Source organism: Phyllopteryx taeniolatus, chromosome 20 (genome assembly GCF_024500385.1).
Source record: "Phyllopteryx taeniolatus isolate TA_2022b chromosome 20, UOR_Ptae_1.2, whole genome shotgun sequence".
In the NCBI taxonomy this organism is placed as follows: domain Eukaryota; kingdom Metazoa; phylum Chordata; class Actinopteri; order Syngnathiformes; family Syngnathidae; genus Phyllopteryx; species Phyllopteryx taeniolatus.
This window is the reverse complement of record NC_084521.1, coordinates 507,501-527,419: the sequence shown is the minus strand read 5'-3', so window position 1 is coordinate 527,419 and position 19,919 is coordinate 507,501. Positions and strand designations below refer to the sequence as shown.

At 44.6% G+C, this 19,919-nt stretch overlaps 2 protein-coding genes across 11 annotated transcripts in view; one reads left to right on the top strand and one right to left on the bottom strand.

Annotated features, from left to right (window-relative positions):
• Positions 1–248: 248 nt before the first annotated feature.
• Positions 249–16,390, top strand: mastl (microtubule associated serine/threonine kinase-like). 6 transcript variants are annotated; one of them, XM_061757862.1, is made up of 14 exons: positions 249–719; positions 785–922; positions 991–1,130; positions 1,206–1,294; positions 1,998–2,101; positions 2,205–2,352; positions 7,301–7,449; positions 7,774–8,198; positions 8,318–8,633; positions 9,363–9,504; positions 10,407–10,421; positions 12,060–12,173; positions 12,308–12,476; positions 15,830–16,390. In XM_061757862.1, the coding sequence occupies exons 1-14, from the start codon at positions 552–554 to the stop codon at positions 15,861–15,863; spliced, it is 2,151 nt and encodes a 716-aa protein (XP_061613846.1). In that variant the 5' UTR covers positions 249–551; the 3' UTR covers positions 15,864–16,390. The 6 variants fall into 6 exon arrangements, with proteins under 6 accessions (XP_061613846.1, XP_061613847.1, XP_061613848.1 ...); XM_061757864.1 differs by having other exon boundaries at positions 257–719; positions 7,909–8,198; positions 12,375–12,476; XM_061757859.1 differs by having other exon boundaries at positions 265–719; positions 12,375–12,476.
• Positions 16,391–16,398: 8 nt separating this feature from the next.
• The window catches only part of acbd5a (acyl-CoA binding domain containing 5a), a 14,922-nt gene continuing 11,401 nt past the window's right edge, over positions 16,399–19,919 (bottom strand). For all 5 annotated transcript variants that reach the window (XM_061757882.1, XM_061757881.1, XM_061757883.1 and 2 more), the window contains one exon: positions 16,399–17,716. In XM_061757882.1, coding sequence (XP_061613866.1) covers positions 17,704–17,716 — 13 coding nt within the window. In that variant the 3' untranslated portion in view covers positions 16,399–17,703. The remainder of the gene's footprint in view (positions 17,717–19,919) is intronic.

Below are 19,919 nucleotides of genomic sequence, written 5' to 3'. Positions count from 1 at the left end.
GAACAAAAAAATGAAGTCACACGAAAGTAACGGCTTTTCTCACGCACATATTTTTATCTTTTTTGGAGCGATGACAGTTATGATGAGATTTGCATATTTTGTTTATTATATTAAACTTGATGAATTCATTTTTATAACGTATTCCACATTTATTTTTTGAAGGTCAGGGCAACCATTTAGTACTTTAGCACTTTTGCTCGAGTACAGGGTAGTGTAATTTGTGCCTGTCACAGTGGCGTCTTGCCTCGCTTATTTGCCTGGGGAAAATGTTGTCAACAACTTTATGTTAAACTAATACTATTTGATACAACTATAACTACATTTTCATTAGTGGTAATATTGGAAAACATAACAATCTCAAAATATTTTATGAACAGGCATCTACTTGTGTACCTAATTCGTGTTATGAGGACCCCGCGAGAACGTTACGGAATTCAAATTTCAAAACAAACCTCAACTGTTTGGCTTCAACATGCAAGTGTGCAAGTGTATGTGCCAGCTAGTTGGTGGCTACTACACACACCAGCGGGCTTAGGAAAAGAACAAATACGATGGACGTGGAGGAAAAAGACAAATCTCCTCGCAACGCGAGCGTTACAGGATCTTTCAAACTGCCGAAGATTGAAGATTTCGTCATTTTAAAACCTATCAGCCGCGGTGCTTTTGGCAAAGTCTATCTTGCACGGAAGAAATGCAACGCCCGCTTGTATGCCGTTAAGGTGAGTGCATCTTGACTTTTATTGCGTGAAACTAAACCCAGTTGAGTTCCAATGAACTGTTGCAGTCCATGAATAAAGCGGACATGGTGGATAAAAACATGACGGGCCAAATGAAGGCAGAGAGAGATGCCCTGGCTTTGAGCAAAAGTCCCTTCGTGGTTCACCTGTTTTATTCTCTCCAGACGGCCACCAAAATCTACCTGGTAGGTAACCCACTAATGAGGGAAATCACAACCTACTGTGAAGCCAGACTTACTCTTTCCCATTGCAGGTGATGGAGTACCTCATTGGAGGAGATGTGAAATCTCTTCTTCACATTTGTGGATATTTTGACCAGGACATGGCGGTCAAATACATCTCCGAGGTTGCCCTCGCTTTGGACTACATCCACCGCCATGGCATCATCCACAGGTACAAACCGGTTCAACCTGTGTGAAGGCTCTACATGAACTACAATGTCGCTTGTAAATGCTTTTGCCTCTTTAGGGACCTAAAACCAGACAACATGCTCATTTCCAACGAAGGTCACATTAAGTTAACCGACTTTGGGCTTTCCAAGGTGAAGCTTGACGGAGGTGAGCCCCAACACATTTACAGAACTGAAAAGAAAATCTAATTCAATGGGACATATGGAACGCTGACTATTGCTTGTGCAGTCACACCCTGTTTACCGTGGAAGACACACATGGAATAATATTTAAAAAAAAAAAAAAAAAAAGCTTTAACCATCCTACATGCTTTACACACATTTAAACCTGCAGTAAGAGGCTTCTACTTGTGGAAGTAGAACCCAGATTGTTGGGGGGAAATAAAGACAATCTGAGCATTTCACTTATGGAGGCAGCACTTCATACACCCGTCCATTGCATTGGATGTAGCAGACATGAGCAAACACAAATAGCCGCCCGCTGCCACCATGCTGACAACTTCATTGAGCAATCGTGAGTCGGATATCAGAAGCTAATGCTAAGAGCTAATCTCCACAGCCCAACATAACCTGGCAGGGTTCATGTAGTGTTGTCTGGTTGTGGCTTAAAAGTGGCTCTTCATCTTCGCCCCGCCTCATTGTCAAGTCATGTGTGGAGCATCTTGGAGGGTGGGGGGGATGTTATTGTGTGAGTATGTTGAAACTGGCATTTCACAATTGGTGGGAAGGTACTCCAGAGATGCAACGATTTGCATACAAGCAACTAACAAGCCCATTTTCCATAACATGTCCCCTAAAAATGTGGGGAAAAAATCTTTTTTCTTCTCTTTTGGTGTTCATTTTCTGTCCAGAACTGAAACTTACAGATATCCTAAACACACCCTCTGTGTCCAAAACCACAAATTTCTCACGCACGCCTGGTCAAGTCATGTCCTTAATCAACTCGATTGGTTTTGTAAGTTAATTCCTTCCTTCCTTTATTTGTTGCTCGATTGATTGATTTTGGGCGTAACTGTCCCATTTGTCTGCTTTTTGACTCCTCATTTGTTCAAATGCAGAACACCCCTGTGGCAGAAAATAAACGCCACTGCAGCACCTCCGCCGTCTCCTGTGGCAAAATGATGGCGAAGAATAACTGGTTGGGCTCCCCCTCCGTGAGGACAAAGGAGACCATGAGCTCCCCAGCGCAGAAGCCCTGGAAGAAAGGTGCTGCTCCAAAACTATCTGTCAGATTTGGGCAATACAGGCAACGCCTGTTTACTGTACATTTGACCTCTCTCACAGTACACACTTTAAAACACCTCTCTCACAGTACACACTTTAAAACTAGGCTTTACACGATCAGGATTTTTGGGGCCGATCAGCGAGTTTAAAAAAAACGAGATCCGATCACAAGATGGAGCAATGTGTCTATTTAAATGACCTGTTCATTTACTGTATATGACTGTGTACTTAATTGATCAAAAAAAATTATATTTACAATAAATAATGTATCTTTGTTCCTCTATTTATGCTAGTGAGGCATAGTGACAGACAGAACAAATGAATGGTCTTCTATTAGATGGCAGGAAGTACATACAGTAATTAATGTATCCACTTTTTGTGACATTTTTGTTTGCTGGTGTGCCGTGAGATTTTTTTCAATTGTAAAATATGTTCCTTGGCTTCATAAAGGTTGTAAATCACTGCTCTAGTCACATCGTGTATTCTAATCAGACAGGTCAATCCAACATTACAACATGACAGAAATAATGTTTGCTAACTTCCATTCATCCATTTTCTGAGCCGCTTCTCCTCAGTTGGGTCGCGGGCGTGCTGGAGCCGATCCCAGCTATCATCGGGCAGGAGGCGGGGTACACCCTGAACTGGTTGCCAGCCAATCGCAGCGCACATACAAACAAACAACATTCGCACTCACATTCACACCTACGGGAAATTTAGAGTCCCCAATTAATGCATGTTTTTGGGATGTGGGAGGAAACCGGAGTGCCCGGAGAAAACCCACACAGGCACGGGGAGAACATGCAAACTCCACACAGGCAGGACCGGGGATTGAACCCCGCTTGTTTGCTAACTTACTGTAATTAAATTACTTTATTTTTAAATAAATTACTTCACCCACACCGAAACTTTAGAGCATGATTCGACACAAAGGCGACATGTTTACGTACAACCGTTAGCACTAGCACTAGCTTGCTAGGCTACATAACATTTTGTTGCCTGCCTGCGAGCCGTATCGTATTAAAATGACGTGAACATACCTCAAGCAAGCCTTAAACAAACGTCCTCTCCTGTCCTGAGCACAGGTGACCACCAACACACGTTTTTCCCCATTTTGTCCTTAGAATACAAAGTCGGCGCGCTCCACTCTTGTTGTCGTCGCTACGGTAACGAGTGTATCCGGTCGCATTTGAGTTGACAAGATAAAGCCCAATGATCGTAAAAAACGTGATACGGTGGTACAAGATTTTATTGTAGTAGTCTGACAGTGCAATCGAGAAAGAGCAAATTTGTCTTGTAGTCTGATCCACCCATTACATCTTGTCTGTCTCCGACGTGTTATCTGTTCCACACCGCCGACGTTGTTTTTTTGAGTCAAACGGACTCAAACTCTGGACAACATCCATCCAGATAGTGATAAAGTTAGAGTAAGCATGTCATTAACAGTATTTATTAAAGTCATTTAATTGCAATAAAGTAATTGAATTACAGTAAGTTAGCACCCATTATTTCTGTCATGTAATGTTGGTTTGACCTAAACTTGTGTCAGTGGCCAATCCTTGAATGCCCCCTTGAGGTCATCAGAATCAGAATCATCTTTATTTGCCAAGTAGGTCCAAAAAACACACAAAGAATTTGTCTCCGGTAATTGGTCATTGGTGTTTTAACTTTTGTCTAAAATGCTAGAGAATAACTTGAGCTGGGACGGACGGGCTCCAGCACGCCCGCGACCCTTGTGAGGATAAGCGGTACAGAAAATGGATGGATGGATGGATACAGTACTCAGAATACAGTACAGAAGTAGATACAATAAATGAACAAGTCATGTAAATAGACACATTGCTCCATCTTGTGATCGGATCGGTGATCGTTTATCGTTGTTTTTAAACTTGCTGATCCGTGATCAGCCCCAAAAATCCTGATTGTGTAAAGCCTATTAATTACACAGTATGTTATTCCATCCATCCATCCATTTTCTGAGCCGCTTCTCCTCACTTGGGTTGCGGGCGTGCTGGAGCCCAGCTATCATCGGGCAGGAGGCGGGATATACCCTGAACTGGTTGCCAGCCAATCGCAGGGCACAAACAAACAAACAACCATTCACACTCACAATCACACCCACGGACAATTCAGAGTCTCCAATTCATGCATGTTTTTGGGATGTGGGAGGAAACCGGAGTGCCTGGAGAAAACCCACGCAGGCACGGGGAGAACATGCAAACTCCACACAGGCGGGGCTGGGGATTGAACCCCGGTCCTCAGAACCGTGAGGCTGACGCTCTAACCAGTCGGCCACCGTGCCGCCCAGTATGTTATTGTTAATCATTAATTATATTAATCTATGTGAAGACACTGATCATGTTAATGACTTCACACAAAAATTATTAACATTTAACAAGGTAGGAAACGGATATTTAGCAACCCTTTATTAATATAATCTGCAAGTGATTACATTTTTACCACCTCATCTGGCTTGTCTCGATGTGAAGGAGCAACGGCTCTACTTTGAGATCCTCCCGAATGACCAAGCTTCTCACCTTATCTTTAAGGGATGGCCCGGACACCCTGCGGAGGAAACTCATTTCGGCCGCTTGTATCCGGGATCTCGTTCTTTCAGTCACGACCCACAGCTCGTGACCATAGATAAGGGTAGGAACGTAGATTGACCGGTAAATCGGGAGCTTCGCCTTTCGGCTTAGCTGCTCCTTTACCACAACGGATCGATACAAACTCTGCATCACTGCAGACGCTGCACCGATCCGCTTGTCGATCTCCCGTTCAATTCTTGCCTCACTCGTGAACAAGACCCCAAGATACTTGAACTCCTCCACTTGGGGCAGGATCTCATCCCCGACTTGGAGAGGACACGGCACCCTTTTCCGACTGTGGACCATGGTCTCAGATTTGGAGGTGCTGATTCTCATCCCAGCTGCTTCACACTCTGCTGCGAACTGCTCCAATGAGAGTTGGAGGTCACGGTTTGATGAAGCCAACAGAACCACATCATCTGCAAAAAGCAGAGATGCAATACTGATGCCACCAAACCGGACCCCCTCTACGCCTCGGCTGCGTCTAGAAATTCTGTCCATAAAAGTTATGAACAGAATTGGTGACAAAGGACAGCCTTGGCGAATTCCAACCCTCACCGGAAACGAGTCCGACTTATTGCCGGATATGCGGACCAAACTCTGACTCCGGTCGTACAGGGACTGAACAGCCCGTATCAAGAGGTTCGGTACCCCATACTCCCAAAGCACCTGCCACAGGACCACCCGAGGGACACAGTCGAACGCCTTCTCCAAGTCCACAAAACACATGTAGACTGGTTGGGCGAACTCGCATGCACCCCCGAGGACCCTGCCAAGGGTGTAGAGCTGGTCCACTGTTCCACGGCCAGGACAAAAACCACACTGCTCCTCCTGAATCTGGGATTCAACTTCCCGACGGACCCTCCTCTCCAGCACCCCTGAATAGACCTTACCAGGGAGGTTGAGGAGTGTGATCCCCCTGTAGTTGGAACACACCCTCCGGTCCCCCTTCTTAAAAAGGGGGACCACCACCCCAGTCTGCCAATCCAGAGGCACTGTCCACGATGTCCACGCAATGTTGCAGAGGCATGTCAACCAGGACAGCCCTACAACATCCAGAGCCTTGAGGAACTCCGGGCGAATCTCATCCAGCCCTGGGGCCTTGCCACCGAGCAGCTTTTTAACCACCTCGGTGACCTCAACCCCAGAGATAGGAGAGCCCGCCTCAGAGAACCCAGACTCTGCTCCCTCATGGGAAGGCGTGTCAGTGGAATTGAGGAGGTCTTCGAAGTATTCTCCCCACCGGCTCACAACGTCCAGAGTCGAGGTCAGCAGCGCCCCATCCCCACTATACACATTGTTGATGGTGCACTGCTTCTCCCTCCTGAGACGGCGGATGGTGGACCAGAATTTCCTCGAAGCCGTCCAGAAGTGTTTCTCCATGGCCTCACCAAACGCCTCCCATGCCCGAGTTTTTGCTTCAGCGACCACCAAAGCTGCATTCCGCTTGGCCAGCCGGTACCGATCAACTGCCTCAGGAGTCCCACAGGCCAAAAAGGTCTCACTGTCATTGCCCATGTGAGCATTGAAGTCCCCCAGCAGAACGATGGAGTCCCCAGCGGGAGCGCTCTCCAGCACCCCCTCCAAGGACTCCAAAAAGGGTGGGTACTCTGAACTGATGTTTGGTGCATAGGCACAAACAACAGTCAGGACCCGTCTCCCCCACCCGAAGGCGGAGGGAGGCTACCCTCACGTCCACCGGGGTGAACCCCAACGTACAGGCGCCGAGCCGGGGAGCAATAAGTATACCCACACTTGCTCGGCGCCTCTCACCGTGGGCAACTCCAGAGTGGAAGAGAGTCGAACCCCTCTCGAGAGGACTGGTACCAGAGCCCAAGCTGTGCGTGGAGGCGAGTCCGACTATATCTAGTCGGAACTTCTCGACCTCACACACCAGCTCGGGCTCCTTCCCTGCCAGAGAGGTGACATTCCACGTCCCTAGAGCCAGTTTCTGTAGCCGGGGATCGGATCGCCAAGGTCCCCGCCTTCGGCCACCGCCCAGCTCGCACTGCACCCGACCCCTATGGCCCCTCCCACACGTGGTGAGCCCATGGGAAGGGGGACCCACGTTACCCTTTCGGGCTGTGCCCGGCTGGATCCCATGGGAGGCAGGCCTGGCCACCAGGCGCTCGCCTTCGAGCCCCAACTCCAGGCCTGGCTCCAAGGGAAACCTGAGTCCATAATTTGTATTCTTCATAAGGGGTCTCTGTAAAAACCTATTGAATTAAAAAAACAACAACAAAAATCGGCCTCCTTTCAAATCTGCGCTACAGCAGAGTCTCGAACGATTGACTCGACAAAGCGTGGTGGACTGTATTTGGATGTAACCTTCACTGCGTTGGCAGGGCCGCACAACTTCGTGTTCAGTGCGCACAACCTGGCCGTCAATCTGACGCCCACGCTGATGAAAACCAGGAAGCGCTTCGAGACCACGAGCGCCGGCAGCACCACCGACACCGAGGGAGGTGTCAGCCCGCTGTGGGAGTGCGAGGAGGTCAGCTATTTTGAATTTCACGTTAAACAAGGTCTTGAAAGGTCAATATAATTGTCAAGTAATTTGGTTTTCGATTAATTGTTGCACCTCAAATAAGTACTTTCAAAATGTGAAAATTAAAATGTAAATCAGTGGTGAGACTCAAAAACAAATTGAGAATTTAAGGCTAATTAATCACAATATCAAACAAAAAAATATTCAACAATAAGTGATGTTTTTAATTTTGCACATTTCTTTCATCCCTAGTGTTAGGGCTCTCTCCCCCTCCCTCCCTACAGGGGGCGCACACACGTTTAACTAAAATACCTTTCCCGTGCTCTTTAGAAGGAAAATGAGCAGAACAAACAGAAGGCAAGAGCACATTTGGAGTCCCACGTGAAGGCCGATGCATGCGACCCCCCAGAAACTGCTCCTCGAACCCCCCCACCGTCCTTCAAACGGCCGTTTTCCGACGTGCAGGTGAGCCCGGAGGCTCCGGAGCGCCTCGCGAAGAGGAGCACGGAGCACTACAGACGATGCCACGACCTTCCCGGCGAGACCGCCGCCATTCACACCGGCCTCACCGGAGCCTTCTCCGACGTGGCAATCGTGATGGCCTCCCTGGGCCCCCTTTCTGTGACTCTTCCAGCGCTCCCCGGCGCCGTGGCCAAGAGCCTCTTTACCCAAATGGAAAAATCGCCAGCAGCGGAGGAGGAGCACTTTGCCCACAAGGACTTGTCAGATTCCAGCTTCACGTCACCGCTTGGCGGGTAATTATGCATGTGAATAAACATCCTTTACACGTTTATCCGTTTATTTTATCTATCGATCGATACCATCCATCCGTCTGTCCATCCTCCCGCAGTCTCTCCATCTATCTCGTTACCAGCAGAATTTGTCGGAGTTTGAGTCTGGATTCTGACACGTCGGAGACATCACTGACCATCAGCGGCCTCGACCCCGTCAGGCTTCCCGAAATGAGCGCCTCGGCTTCCCCCGAGGAGCTCGCCGAGGCGTCCGCCTCCCCGGCGTCGTCCTTCCTGCGGTCCAAGAACGCGGTGGCGTTCCGGAGCTACTGCAGCTCCATCAACCGCTCCGACGTGTCGCGGCTCAGCGTGGGCTCGGCCCTGGACGCGTCCTCGCCCGCTGTCGTCCTCGCCACGCCGGTCCAGAGGAAGACCAGCTCCGGCAGCTCGCTCTACCAGGTGGGCACGGGGGCTACGCTCTCGGTGTTCTGTAACCCTCTTCGTTGTTTGTGCTCCCGCTATTTCAGGACTTTTTTTTTTTTTGTTTGTTTTTTGTTAAGCCATCATTTTTATGGATTTTTACAGAATAAACACCTACGGCTATTTTGAAGCTCTACACACCAAGCTGTGTCGGATCAACTAATGCACTTCAAGATAAAAATATGAACGCATATTATTTTAAAACATAACATAACGTCTGAAATAACAGATTGATGAAAAACAAATGAATAAGTGTTGTGGAATGTGCAAATGGCGATAAGAAACTACAGTCGAACTGGGCATGAAAAGAAATGATTTGAAGTTCATGTCTGGCAGGACTATTATTGACCTGCTTATTACTACAGTACATTTAAAAATAAATTGATCTCAAACAAATGACCCGATGTGCCTGTGTGCACTACTGAGCATAGTTTCTTTTCTATTGAAGCTATTATAAACAATAAATCAGAGGGGGGAAAACAGAAATGTGTGCTAGTTTTCACGAGTATGTTATTCTGTATCTTTTCTTTTTAATATATTGCAGGGTTAACAAAAAAAAAAAGTCATTTGTTGCAGTATCTTGCAGCTCTAATTCAAATACATTTACAATGGGTCTTGTCTGTGCTTTCCTTTTGGGGAGAGGGGACTTTGTTGGAGTTACTGAACTTTGTATTTATTTTCTCATGATTGCATTTGTCGTCCTTGTAGACTCCTCAGGCCGTGTCCACCTCGCACACCCCCTTCCGGACTCCCAAAAGTGTGCGACGGGGGGCGCTTCCCGTGGAGGGGGCGCCCATTTTAGGGACCCCCGACTATCTGGCCCCCGAGCTGCTTTTGCGGACGTCTCACGGTAAGAGTGTGACTGTAGTTTTGGGGTGCGGTGAACCCCCGTTTATCGCAGGGGATTCGGTCCAAACCCAAACCAAATAGCTTCTAGCCTTGAGGTACCAGTGACCCGACTTACGTGTATTTTATTTTATTTTTTTAGATATGAGCCGTTGCTGGGCCGATGTTTTTTGCTTTGATGTGAGATACGAGCGCTGTATGGTGGCAGTTAACTCACGTCACAACAAGCAGAGCTTTGTCACATAGGAAACTTTTTTTTCCCAAAACACAGACTTTAGCTGTTTATTGCCACTCCCTTTTCAAGTTTACTGGAAAACTAAACATAAGACCCCAGAATCAGAATCATCTTTATTTGCCAAGTATGTCCAAAAAAACACACAAGGAATTTGTCTCCGGTAGTTGGAGCTGCTCTCGTACGACAACAGACAGTCAATTGACAGAGACACTTTTGAGACATAAAGACATTGACCAAAAAAAAAAAACAGTCACTGAGCAATAAAGGGTTGCTAATTGTCTGGTAATGCCGGTACATTTAAAAAAAATTTTTTTTTTGACAATTGTGCAAAAGATGCAGAGTCCTCTAGCACTTAGAAAAGTTCGAATGACTAATATTGCAATTGTCCGGTGCAATGACCATTGTGCAAAGGGCGCCGAGACAATTAAAGACAATTAAAGCTTGTGTATTGAAGACAACAACATTGCCTCCACTAGCTTAATGCTAACATATAATGGGAAACATCACGAAAGGGCTAACATGTAATTCTACACCTTTCCTAAAAAAAAATTCAGCAATGCATAATACAAACAGAACCTATGACAATACGCGATGTAGCGGGGGTTCACTATACCGCGTTGTTGTGTCCTGCTGCTTTCGCTGATCTCACAGAACTTCTTTTTGAGTTGCAGGGAAGTGTCGCTACGGTAAGTTTGCAAGGAGGATGAGGTTTATGCTTTTATTTTTTTCTTTCCCCTAAGTGTGCTCGCATCCGCCATCACCAGGCCTGCTAACGCACGTTGTCTAATTCTGCCCAGTGATTTCGGGGTCGGCTTCAGCAGGTTGCAAACGACTGGGCCGTTTCAAACTTCTAACATGGAGCTCTCGTTAGTAGCAAGTCGACGCAATTTCCGCTCATCTGCGGTCGCATGGTTCAAAGTGTGACATTTAGCCACTGATAGAAAACACCATCGATTTTGGATTTTAAAAGCAATTAAATGTGACTTTGTGTTACTGTCGACTGTTAAATGTCTTTTTTGGGGGGTATTCATGAAGAATCAGCGATGACATGAAGAATCAGGCGATGACATGAATGGCAATGGTGGCAGTTTTATCTCCCGTTTAATTTTAAGGGCAAAACAAAAGCTGGGATTTTTGTTTTTACTGTTGATGCCACAAGAAGTTAAATATCAACAATCCATCCAGGCAGGAACTTTAGTGTTAATTTGTCATTTGTGGTTGTTGCAAAGGCTTGCACAAAAACAAGCTAGTGGATGGGGATAAAGATCCAAAAAAATATATGCCAAAGGACCCAAAAAACATTTATTGGAAATCTTTTTGACAAATTGTTGAATTTATCTTACCCAACATTATAAAAAATAGACACAAAAGGAATGAAGACACTGGTTTCTTTTTCTCACGAGGAGGGCGTATGGGAGATTGTTCAGATCACAGTCTCTCAACACGCTCTAACCAATCTCTCCCGTCGCTCCTGCATTTATTTGAAAATAGGAGGGTTTTTCCCAGACATAATGTTCTAAACAATAAGACACAACACAAAACATTGGACCAACACCTGTCACGTCCCCGACCACATCCGATCATGTCCTTGGTCCAGGCGCCCTTCCATCGGATGATGCTGAGTCATCTTTTTGAAGGCGAGACATCTAAAATCGTCCATAATACTAATGCAAGCTAAGCAAATAAATGATAACTAAAATATATTTAACACAAATTCAGAATTTGTCAGTTTTCAGGGGGCTATGTAACAAAAACAGTATAACTAAATCACTTAAAATGTCAACTATTGTGATCGAATATCCTCGACCTTATCGCACAGTCCTCTTAGTGGTCTTCAATTTGAAAAATCTTAAATTTGGCGTTCTTAAACCTGCAGATACCCTGAGATTTTTATTTTTATTTTAATGCATGAATCTTCATGACAAAATGGATTTGTGAAGGCGTACAATTCGCTCCGTGCTCATCTTCTTGTGTGATCAAATGTTGACCATCGTCAATCAAGTAGTCATAATACATAACGCGATTAATCTGTACTGACCATCTTTTTTCGTGGGAAATTGCAGGATAAACCAAAAATGCACTAGAACTGTAAATTTTTCAATGTCTAACTGTGTCAGCAGTTTTTGCACAACTTGCTGCAAAATGCCTTTCTGTGACTCTTCCAGTCTCTGTGTTGCAAACTGCTGATGAGACTGAAGCAATGGCGAGGCTTCAAACGATATTTGTTCTCAGAGGGACGTGGCCACTTGGGAGTGTCAGCAGGAGGTTGCATCAGAGACTGGAAGAGTCACAGAAAGGCTTATTTATGTATGCATTTATTTTAGACTGCATGGTGGACTGGTGGGCGCTGGGCGTGTGTCTGTTCGAGTTCCTGGCCGGTGTGCCACCCTTCAACGATGAGACGCCGCAACTCGTCTTCCAGAATATTCTCAACAGAGGTGCCTGCTATATATATATATATATATATATATATATATATATATATATATATATATATATATATATATATATATATATATATATATATATATATATATATATCCCTCTCTCTCTCTCTCTCTCTCTCTCTCAGCTGTTCAAATCAGGTGCCGGAAGAAACAGACTCAGTCTACATATATTTTTATATATTCATTTTTAAGACATCCCCTGGCCCGAAAGAGACGAGGAGCTGTCAGACAACGCCAGGAACACCATCGACATCCTCCTGACCGTGGACAAGACCAAGCGGGCGGGACTCAAAGGTCAAAACAAACTTTGGTTGCTTTTCATATTCGTAGTTTTTTTTTTTTTTTGTGCCGAGAACAAGGGTTAGTTGTATTGGCGGTTACTGTTAAGTAACAGTATTGCTTTATCACCACCTGGTGGAATCTAGGTGTCAAGGAACTACAGAGTGAATTTAGGCGCTTCAATTATTTTTAAAAAAGTACTTGGACGCCATTTGGTGGCATCATAGTGTCAAGGAACTGTGTTGAAATAAGTTGAGGTGTTTCATCAAGACAAAAAAAATTTTCCCCAGCATATTGGTGTCGAGGAACTGTGAAGTAAACTGAGGTGTTTAATTTTGACAAAACGAGTGCTTTGCTGCCATCTTGTGGGATCTTGTTTCCAAGGAACTATGTTGAAGTGAGTTGGGGGAGCTTCATTTAGACAAAAGTTATAATTTACTGCCATCTTGTGGCATCTACAGGCGATTATAAACCTTTTTCGGCGCGGGCATCAATTACTTTTTCACAGTTTGCGTCAGGAGTGAACATTTAAATTTGAGCTCATATTCAGAATCAGAATCGTCTTTATTTGCCAAGTATGTCCAAAACACACAAGGAATTTGTCTCCGGTAGTTGGAGCCGCTCTAGTACAACAGACAGTCAATTTACAGAACACTTTGGAGACATAAAGACATTGACAAAAAACAATTGTGCAAAAAGATGCAGAGTCCTCTAGCACTTAGAGCAGTTCGAATGACTAATATCGCAATAGTCCGGTGCAATGACCATTGTGCAAAGGGCGCTGAGACTTCAAGGAGTGTATGCGGTTTAAAGTGACGAGTAGTGCGATAATCTGGGACAATGGTTGTGCAAATGTTACAGATACTCCTCAATCAGTGTGCAAATGGAGCAGATGCTACTCTGGCATGAGTGGCCAGTATATGCAAATAGTGCAGCATGGCGAGACAACTACAGCGAGTGCACGAGTAATACATAATTGGCCCCACAGAAATGTGACAACGAACTCAAGTCAAAAAATTGCCAGCTTGTTGTAATGGAATTATAGGTTAGCTGTTTAAGAAGTTGATTGCAAGAGGGAAGAAGCTGTTGGAATGTCTACTAGTTCTAGTTTGCATTGATCGGTAGCGCCTACCTGAGGGAAGGAGCTGGAAGAGCTGGTGACCGGGGTGCGGAGGGTCCGAGAGGATTTTGCACGCCCTTGTCTTAGTTCTGGCAGCGTGCAAGTCCTCAAGGGTCGGTAGGGGGGTACCGACAATCCTTTCAGCAGTTTTGATTGTCCGTTGCAGTCCGAGTTTGTCCTTTTTTGTAGCAGCACCAAACCAGACTGTGATGGAAGAACACAGGACTGATTCGATGACCGCGGTGTAGAACTGTCTCAGCAGCTCCGGTGGCAGGCCGTGCTTTCTCAGAAGCCGCAGGAAGTACATACTCTGCTGGGCCTTTTTGAGGACGGAGTTGATGTTGGTCGCCCACTTCAGGTCCTGAGAGATTGTAATTCCCAGGAACTTGAAGGTCTCGATGGTTGACACAAGGCAGCTGGACAACGTGAGGGGCATCTGTGGCGAAGGATGCCTGCTGAAGTCCACGATCATCTCTACAGTCTTGAGCGTGTTCAGCTCCAGGTTGTGTCGGCCGCACCACAGCTCCAGCCGCTCCGCTTCCTGTCGATATGCAGACTCGTCACCGTCCTTGATGAGGCCGATGACAGTGGTGTCATCGGCAAACTTCAGGAGTTTGACAGTCGGGTTCGCTGAGGTGCAGTCGTTCATGTAGAGAGAGAAGAGCAGCGGAGAGAGGACACAACCTTGGGGCGCCCCAGTTCTGATGCTGCATGTGGATGAGGTGGCCTCCCCCAGCCTGACCTGCTGTGTCCTGCCCGTCAGAAAGCTGTAAATCCACTGGCAGATGGCAGGTGAGACGCTGAGCTGGAGAAGCTTGGATGAAAGGAGTTCAGGGATGATGGTGTTGAACGCTGAGCTGAAGTCCACGAACAGGATCCTCACGTAGGTCCCTGCACTGTCGAGGTGTTCTAGGATGAAGTGCAGTCCCATGTTGACTGCATCATCCGCAGATCTGTTCGCTTGGTAGGCAAACTGCAGGGGGTCCAGCAGGGGACCTGTGACACTCTTGAGGTGGTCCAGCACGAGACGTACAAAGGACTTCATGACCACAGATGTCAAAGCGACAGGCCTGTAGTCATTCAGACCCGAGATTGCAGGTTTCTTGGGGACTGGAATGATGGTGGAGCGTTTGAAACAGGATGGAACTTCGCACATTTCCAGAGATCTGTTGAAGATCTGAGTGAAGACTGGAGCGAGCTGGTCCGCGCAGACTTTGAGGCATGATGGGGACACATGTTAATCTTTTGTTGTTTGAAGATGCGTCTCACATCCTGTTCATGGATGGTTAACGCAGGGGTCAGAGGTGTGATTGTGGTCGCGGGTGCGCCCGGGTGGGTGTGTGGTGTGTCCTTTTCAAATCTGCAGTAGAAGGTATTCAAGTCGTTGGCTAGTGTGCTATTGTTCTCAGCTTGGGGGGATCGTCGCTTGTAATTGGTCAGCGATTGGAATGCATGCCAGACTGATTTCGAGTCGTTTGCGCTAAACTGTTTTTCCAACTTTGCTGCATAGTTTCTTTTTGCAATGTTAATTTCTTTAGTCAGCTGGTTTCTAGCTCGATTATACAGGGCCCTGTCCCCGTTCTGATATGCGTCCTCCTTAGCTTGGCGAAGCTGCTTAAGTTTTGCAGTGAAGCACGGCTTGTTGTTGTTGAATGTGTGAAAAGATTTTGTTGGTACACAGACCTCTTCACAGAAACTGATATAGGATGTGACAGTGTCCGTATATTCGTCCAGGCTGCCAGGTGAATTTTCAAATACACTCCAGTCTGTGCAGTCTAAACAGCTTTGAAGTTCCATATTGGCTTCATTTCTCCACGTTTTCACTGTAGGCGAAAACAGTGAAAAAGTGGACAAATGAAGCCAGTTGTACTGCCGAAAAACATTTGATGCTACGAACGTACATACAATTGGCGGATGTCGTAGGCATAGCGTACCCTTTTGCAGGGAGCTAGGTCGAAGTGTGGGTGTTGAAGCACGGGTACGACGCCCCCGCACGAGATCACTGACGTTTGAGACCTTTTCGCCACGATGTGACGTCACACGTTATTTCCGGTTGGGAAAAATATTTTTTTGGTTTTTTCCGATGGCACTGTCAGTAAACAAAGCCTTTCAGTCTCATTTGACCAAGGCAGAGCCGCTGAGAAAACGGTTGATTTCAGCCTTCTCTACTGTCGGTCGAGAAGAACGACTTGTTTCCGTTGGCCATATCCAGACTTTTCCGTGACTCGCCTTTTTTGATAATCAACAGAGCTGAAGCGCCACCCGCTGTTCGAGGGCTGTGACTGGGAGAACCTCCACACTCAGCCCATGCCGTTCATCCCGCAGCCGGATGACGAGACGGACACGTCGTACTTCGAGGCCCGGAACAACGCGCAGCAAATCGTTTTGTCCGCCTTCAGTTTCTAGCCAACACGACGCGTCCCATTGCCATCATTTAAATGCAGTAACATGTCCAAAAAACAAAAACATCTTCTGTGCAATCACTACTTATTTAATGAAAGTATTTTCTTTTTATGCCATTGAGCTCTTAAGGTTTATTTTATCAGTTTCCCATTCAAAAATAAGCACTGGTTTTGTTTTTCCTTGGCGTTTGTAGAGAATGTTTATGATTGCGGCACTTGCTGTTCAACTGCTATTAATATATTCAACAGTTCTGTATTTTTTTGTGTCAAGTGTACTTGTAAAGATGGTTAAATGCTGCTTCCAAACACAATCCTGCTGCTTTTTATGACCTGACACGCTGTCCAGTTCAAAGTTTTAATGTTTCCCTTGACAGAGAAAAGCAAATAAAATGTTTGTAACAAAAGAAGTCAACTGTGTGTTATGAAACTTTTATTTGAGGCTTCGATTACGACATGCAAACAAACAGTCAGTCATACATTTCAGTAGAAACTATCACTTTATATTATATATTTTTAATAAAACAAATGGCTGTTGGACTGATCAGTGCTTTTCACCAATGCAAAATTGGTAAATATTTTTATTATACATGATGTTGCAATTAAAATATTGCATTTGAACCTGCTAATTGTATAGTTTGTAGAGATGTCACTATGATATTAATTAGCTCGCACAGACATTGGGGGAAAAATAGATCATTTCTGATAGCAGAGCAACTACATGAGATTTCACTGGGTTGAGTGATGTCCTGTATTGGAATTATTCATATTGGTTTGGTCCGTTTGCTACAATGTGTGCACCTAATGATGTCGAGGCACTTCTATCATGGGGAGACCACCAGGATGAACGGAAATGCCGCATGATTGTTTAGCTACTAAAAGCAATAAATACTAACATCTAGGGTTGCAAACTTTTCTAGGTTGGAAACTTATGGGAATTAACAGGACACTTTGAATGGGACTTTGTTGCCATTTTTGTAAATTTTTCACTGTGTTGGTTCAAGGCGATGAGTAATATAATATTACATATGACAAGGCTGCAACTAATGATAATTTTAATGATGAATCTGTTTCTGTTATTTCCATCCATCCTTTAAAAACAGGACATTAGTTCAAATTGACAGTGCAGAAGATGCAGAGGGTTTGGTCCCGAACATCTGTCCGCAAAAAATAAATAAATGTTTTCCCAAGAGCTTACAAATACATCTTTGAAAATATCATGCACGTTATTTTGAATGGAAATCTGCTATGAAAAAATGTTTAACTTAGTACTTTCCCATGAAATGACCCTCAATTCCCAGTTAATTCCTATAAATTTGAATTTTTAATGGAAACAGAAATGTTCCCCCCTTCTGCAACCCTATCACGTTAGAATTACAAAGAATGTCACAACACAGTATTTACGCATCTTCCTTTCTAAACTACCAAGTTGTTACAACATCTTGTTTGTTTTAGCAGCATTGCTCGGGGCGACTAAAGTAAAAGGTTAAAATCAGGTCAAGCTCAAGAAGCCTCTGGCCTGCTTTGTGCAGGGTAAAAGCCCTAGTTGCTATGGAAAACGCCTGAAAAACAAGGCCTTGCATCACATTCTTTTAGTACGCACATTTCCTCACGAGACTTCTTTCTTCTTTAGTGCAAAAGCAAATGTGGAAAGCGGTTTAGTCAACCCGTCAAAAGTCGCCGGCCAGGACTCTTCTTCACGGCCGCCGTCGTTGGTTTCAGTTCAGTTCAGTCGTCTTTAGGAGGACAAAGACAAACAGACGTGAGTATTGTTCCGTTTGCACGCGTTGCTGCTCTGTACATAAAGTGGCAGTTGTTTCAAGGTTTCGAATGACCGTAACATCTATGGTAATTTGTGTTAGCCAGTCTATGGTGTTTCACATTATATGTTAGCATTCAGCAAGTGGACTTCAGTTAGACCAAACGATATGGTTTGGTTGAACATTTTAGTGTTTAAATATACAGTGGTACCTTGACTTATGAGTTTAATTTGTTCTGTGATCAATCAAATCAATTTTCCCCATTGAAATGAACTGGAATGACATGAATACGTTCCTGACCTTACAAAAACCTTTTTTTGTTCCTATGTTTTTGATTGCAATAAATACAAAAACTGGGTTTACAGTGTCCAATTAAAGAGGGATACTAGAGATGACGCAATGCTGATTAAGCCTCTCAGCTCCTATAACATCTTTCACGATTTGATCTTCCATATTTAATGTCAACCGGCGACATTCCCGCACTGGCCCACTTGCTGGTGACATGGCAGAAAAGATGCATTTTAGCGAGCAGTCGGTGCTGCGCGGCCCCGTTTCTCCATTTTGTAAATTTGTATACATGTATACATGTATATATATATGTATATGTATATATATATATATATACATGTATATATATATATATATATGTATATATATATATATATATATAGCGGCACGGTGGCCGACTGGTTAGAGCGTCAGCCTCACAGTTCTGAGGTGCGGGGTTCAATCCCCGTCCCCGCCTGTGTGGAGTTTGCATGTTCTCCCCGTGCCTGCGTGGGTTTTCTCCGGGCACTCCGGTTTCCTCCCACATCCCAAAAACATGCATTAATTGGAGACTCTAAATTGCCCGTAGGCATGACTGTGAGTGCGAATGGTTGTTTGTTTCGATGTGCCCTGCGATTGGCTGGCAACCAGTTCAGGGTGTACCCCGCCTCCTGCCCGATGACAGCTGGGATAGGCTCCAGCACGCCCGCGACCCTAGTGAGGAGAAGCGGCTCAGAAAATGGATGGATGGATGGATATATATATATATATATATGTATATATATATGTATATGTATATATATATACATGTATATATATGTATATATATATATATATACACATACATATATATATATATACACACATATATATATATATATACACACACATATATATATATATATATATACACACACATATATATATATATATATGTATATATATATATATATATATATATATATATATATACACCTACCAACTGGACCAATATGACAAACCCAATAATACAAAATTATTAATCATTAACTCGTGTCAAAAGGAGTACAGCTGATGATCAAAATTGTGGGCATGGCCTCCAAACGCGGCAAAAAGGTTTCATATTTTGTGCCCCCCAAAATCAAGCTGCTTTAATCATAATTCCATATGCGGCTCTCACCAATGATCCTCAAAAGAATGGGCAGAATTGGGGATTTGGATATGACTGGTATGCAACTACAGGCTTTGGATGGGAACACCTCATTGGTGAAACAGGTTATGATTGGTCCAGTTGGTCAAAAAGAACAGCAAAAGAACATAGAAAGAAGTTTAACCTAAGCAAAACGGCCCATAGTTTAATATTGAAATACAAATCAAGTCACCCAATGTGTTTGATAGTAAGCTTGTGGGCCTATTTTGGTGGAAAAGATCCCCACTTCCAAGTAGTATTGTGTTATAGGAACCGTCTTAAACCAAAAATGCCATTGAAAACTTCAAAGAAAGGTGGACAAATTTTAATGGTTAACAACATAACTACTGATGATTGGTTCCTTGTTGTCACAGGAGTTTCAGGACAAAATAACAATTGGTTACTATTGATGGAACAAGCAGCAAATGTAGCGAGAAAGGATTGTGTTGTTTGCATGGGTCCCAGGCCTTTGTTGCGCATAGTTCCGGCATAATTACCACAACATTGTATTATTCCATTTGCCCACTGATTGAGGAGCATCTGCAACATTTGCACAACCATTGTCCCAGATTATCGCACTACTCGTCACTTTAAACCGCATACACTCCTTGAAGTCTCAGCGCCCTTTGCACAACGGTCATTGTACCGGACTATTGCGATATTAGTCATTCAAACTGCTGCTAGAGGACTGCATCTTTTTGCACAATTGTTTTTTGTCGGTGTCTTTGTGTCTCCAAAGTGTTC

What these genes read in the sequence shown, in the direction of transcription:
- mastl (XM_061757859.1), top strand. Translation starts at nt 552, where the DNA reads ATGGACGTGGAGGAAAAAGACAAATCTCCTCGCAACGCGAGCGTTACA. An exon ending in CAAGGTGAAGCTTGACGGAG is followed by an intron (nt 1,295 to 1,997) that starts GTGAGCCCCAAC and finishes TTTTCTGTCCAG; the next exon opens with AACTGAAACTTACAGATATC. An exon ending in CCAGAATATTCTCAACAGAG is followed by an intron (nt 12,174 to 12,374) that starts GTGCCTGCTATA and finishes TTCATTTTTAAG; the next exon opens with ACATCCCCTGGCCCGAAAGA.